General features: G+C 51.3%; 1 protein-coding gene across 1 annotated transcript; it reads left to right on the forward strand.

The window, feature by feature from the left end:
* The first annotated feature begins 316 nt into the window (after positions 1-316).
* LOC122545669 (T-cell-specific guanine nucleotide triphosphate-binding protein 2-like) lies at positions 317-3,376 on the forward strand. The gene is made up of 2 exons (XM_043684620.1): positions 317-929; positions 2,596-3,376. Exons 1-2 carry the CDS (start codon positions 379-381, stop codon positions 3,179-3,181), a joined length of 1,137 nt encoding a protein of 378 aa, XP_043540555.1. The 5' UTR covers positions 317-378; the 3' UTR covers positions 3,182-3,376.
* The last annotated feature ends 6 nt before the right edge of the window (positions 3,377-3,382 follow it).

The following is a 3,382-nucleotide window of genomic DNA, read 5'->3' on the forward strand; positions in this document are numbered from 1 at the left end:
GCTTTACTCTGTATCTCACCCTGTGCTGTCTCTATCCTGGGAGTGTTTGTTCGGGACAGTGTAGAGGGAGCTTTACTCTGTATCTAACCCCGTGCTGTCCCTGGGAGTGTTTGATGGGCACAGTGTAGAGGAAGCTTTACTCTGTATCTAACCCTGTGCTATCTCTGTCCTGGGAGTGTTTGATGGGGACAGTGTAGAGGGAGCTTTACTCTGTATCTAACCCCGTGCTGTCCCTGGGAGTGTTTGATGGGCACAGTGTAGAGGGTGCTTTACTCTGTATCTAACCCTGTGCTGTTGATTAATTTTCTCTAGTGTTGTTTGCTGCTGTTGGGGAGATGGTCTTGGGTTTGTGATCGAGTTGCTGTGCACCGTTTCTCAATGGGGGCGTGGATTAGCTCCAAGAAGGCAGACGCTGTGTGGATTGCAGTGGTGGGGCCCCCTGCAGGAGGGAAGACCTCACTGATCCAAGCTCTGCGAGGTGAGGGGGACACACAGGAACTCTCAACGTCTCAATCCCAGTCTCCATTCAACCATCCCAAATTCCCAAACGTAACCATCTGGGAGTTCCACTCCCACTACCTGAGTGTCTCCAAATTGGACCCATATGATATTTTCATCATTGTTTCTCCAGTGGATGTGTTTGCCTCGGAGTCTGTGAAACTTGCCAAGGAAGCTCAGACAAAGGGCAAGGCTTGTTACTTTGTCCGCACCAAGATTGATGCTGATTTAACAGACTTCTCATCCACCTTTAGCTCCATCAATGATCTGAATCGATTTCTAGCCCGTATCACCTCAGAGTGTGCTCAGTGCCTACAAAAGGAAGGTGCTGAGCCCTCTTTACTGTTCCTTGTGTCTAACACCAACCCTCAGATCTACCAGCTCTCCCTGCTCCAGGACACACTCGAAGAGAAGATCAAGGAGCTGGACAGGTATGTACAGCATTGAGTCAGCCAGCGCGCTGTTGTCTGTCATTTTGGAGACTGGGAGACAGTCACCGGGAAGCAGGGTGTGGCTGGGGGGTGGAGCCGGGGGGCAGACGGAATGTCTCTCCCCTTGGCCGGACTCTAGAACCAGGGACAAAATCTCAGGATAAGGGCAGGCCATTTGGGAGAGAGTTGAGGAGGATTTTTTTCACTCAGACAGTGGTAGAACTTTGGAATTTTCTGCCCAAGAGGTCTAGGTAAAAACAAGGATTGCAGATGCTGGAAACCAGAGTCTAGATTAGAGTGGTGTTGGAAAAGCACAGCAGGTCAGGCAGCATCAGAGGAGCAGGAAAATCCCTAGGCACCCTGCCTCTATTCCTGAGGAAGGGTTTTTGCCCAAAACGTCAATTTTCCTGCTCCTCGGATTCTGCCTGACCTGCTGTGCTTTTCCAGCACCACACTGATCTAGACTCCTGCCTGAGAGGTCTGTTCAGGTTCAGTCACTGAGCAAGGTCATGGCACAGACCAGCTGACCTGTGAGCACCAATAGGAAACACTGGAGAAACATGGTTCAGGGAGTGTGGGCATCATTGTGGCCCATCACAAATTGTCCAGAGGGCAATGAAAAGCCAGCCACATTGCCGTGGGTCTGGAGTCACGTGGAGGCCAGGCCAGGTAAAAATGGCAGACTTTCTTCCTGAGGGACATTATTCATTCCCTGAACCAGGTGAGTGTTTAATGACAATTAACACTAGTTTTGTGTTCATCGTCAGGTTCATTGGATTGATTCCAGAGATGATAGGTCTGTGTGTTGAAGAAAGATTGAACAGTTAGCAGTAACATCCATACCACACCAATGCCAGGCTCTGTGTCCAATAAGAGACTCTCTAACCACTGCCCCTTCACATTTAGTGGTGTTACATCACTGAATCCCTCACTATCAACATCCTGGGGTGTACCATTGACCAGAAACTCAACTGGACTCCCCATATAAACACATTGGCTACAAGAGCAGGTCAGAGGCTGGGAATCCTGCAGCGAGTAACTCACCTCCTGACTCTCCAAAGCCTGTCCACCATCTACAAGGCACAAGTCAGGAATGTGATGGAATACTCCCCACTTGCCCCTGGGTGGGGGCAGCTCCAACAACACTCAAGAAGCTCAACACCATCCAGGACAAAGCAGCCGCTTGATTGGCACCACATCCACACACACCCACCCCCTCCACCATCAATGCTCAGTAGCAGCAGTGTGTACCATCTACAAGATTCACTGCAGAAACTCACCAAACATCCTCAGGCAGCTCCTTCCAAACCCACAAACACTTCCATCTAGAAGGACAAGGGGCAGCAGGTACATGGGAACACCACCCACTGCAGGTTCCCCTCCAAACCACTCCCCATCACGACTTGGAAATATATCGCCGTTCCCTCGCTGTCACTGGGTCAGAATCCTGGGATTCCCTCCCTAAGGGCAATCTGGGTCAACCCACAGCACATGGACTGCAGCGGGTCATGAAGGCAGCTCACCCCCACCCTCTCAAGGGGCAAGGGGGGGGAAGGGCAATAAATCCTGACCAGCCAGTGACCCCCACATCCCATGAGTGAATAAGTAAATGCGAAATGCTTTGAGTAGTTTTGGGGACATTTGATAAGAACGTCTTTCTGTTTAGAGCCCGGGATTGTACTGCGCGCCCTGGGCTGGACCTGGCTGTGTTTGGTGATCACTGGTCTGGGAAATCATCTTTCATCAATGCAGTGCGAGGGCTTCAGGCCGACAGTGAGGCAGCAGCGAAGATTGGGCAGGAGCTCCCATGCACAGAGCCCGTGGTGTACTCCATCCCCAGATATTCCAATGTGCGGATTTGGGAGCTGCCCCCCATCAGGCTCAGTGTGCAGCCGGAAAAGTATCTGAAGGAGGTCAATGGCAAAAATTATGGGATCATCTTCATCATCGCCTCCGAAATCTTCAGGGATCACCACGGCCAAGTGGCAAAGGCCCTTCAGGACATGGACAAGAAGGTTATATTTGTCCGTAACAAGATAGAGAGTGATCTCGAGGCATTTAAACAGCGTCATAAATCCAATTATAAAGAAAGCTCGTTCCTGAAGGAACTGCGGGAATTCTCCGTCAGCTGCCTGCTCAAGCACGGAGTTCAGAAACCCATCGTGTACCTGTTGAGTAATCTCGACAACAGGAAGTTCGATTTTCCCTCAATTTGGGCACAGATCGAGAACCATCCCGAAGTGATCAAGTGAGTGAGTCGGAGATTCCCACTCCAGGTGGATGAACCGGGCGACAAACAACCCAACCCAACCCCATCCCCACCCCCACCCTCAAACCCTGTGTCTCTGGCTGCGGTCAGGATCTGTCTGATTCCCTTCGGAAAGTTCCTCAAGAGGCTGCTTCCATGGCCCTCGTGGGCAGGGGGACTCCCAATCACAACTCGGGCTCTGAGG

This window comes from Chiloscyllium plagiosum, unplaced genomic scaffold, assembly GCF_004010195.1.
Source record: "Chiloscyllium plagiosum isolate BGI_BamShark_2017 unplaced genomic scaffold, ASM401019v2 scaf_43877, whole genome shotgun sequence".
Classification (NCBI taxonomy): Eukaryota; Metazoa; Chordata; class Chondrichthyes; order Orectolobiformes; family Hemiscylliidae; genus Chiloscyllium; species Chiloscyllium plagiosum.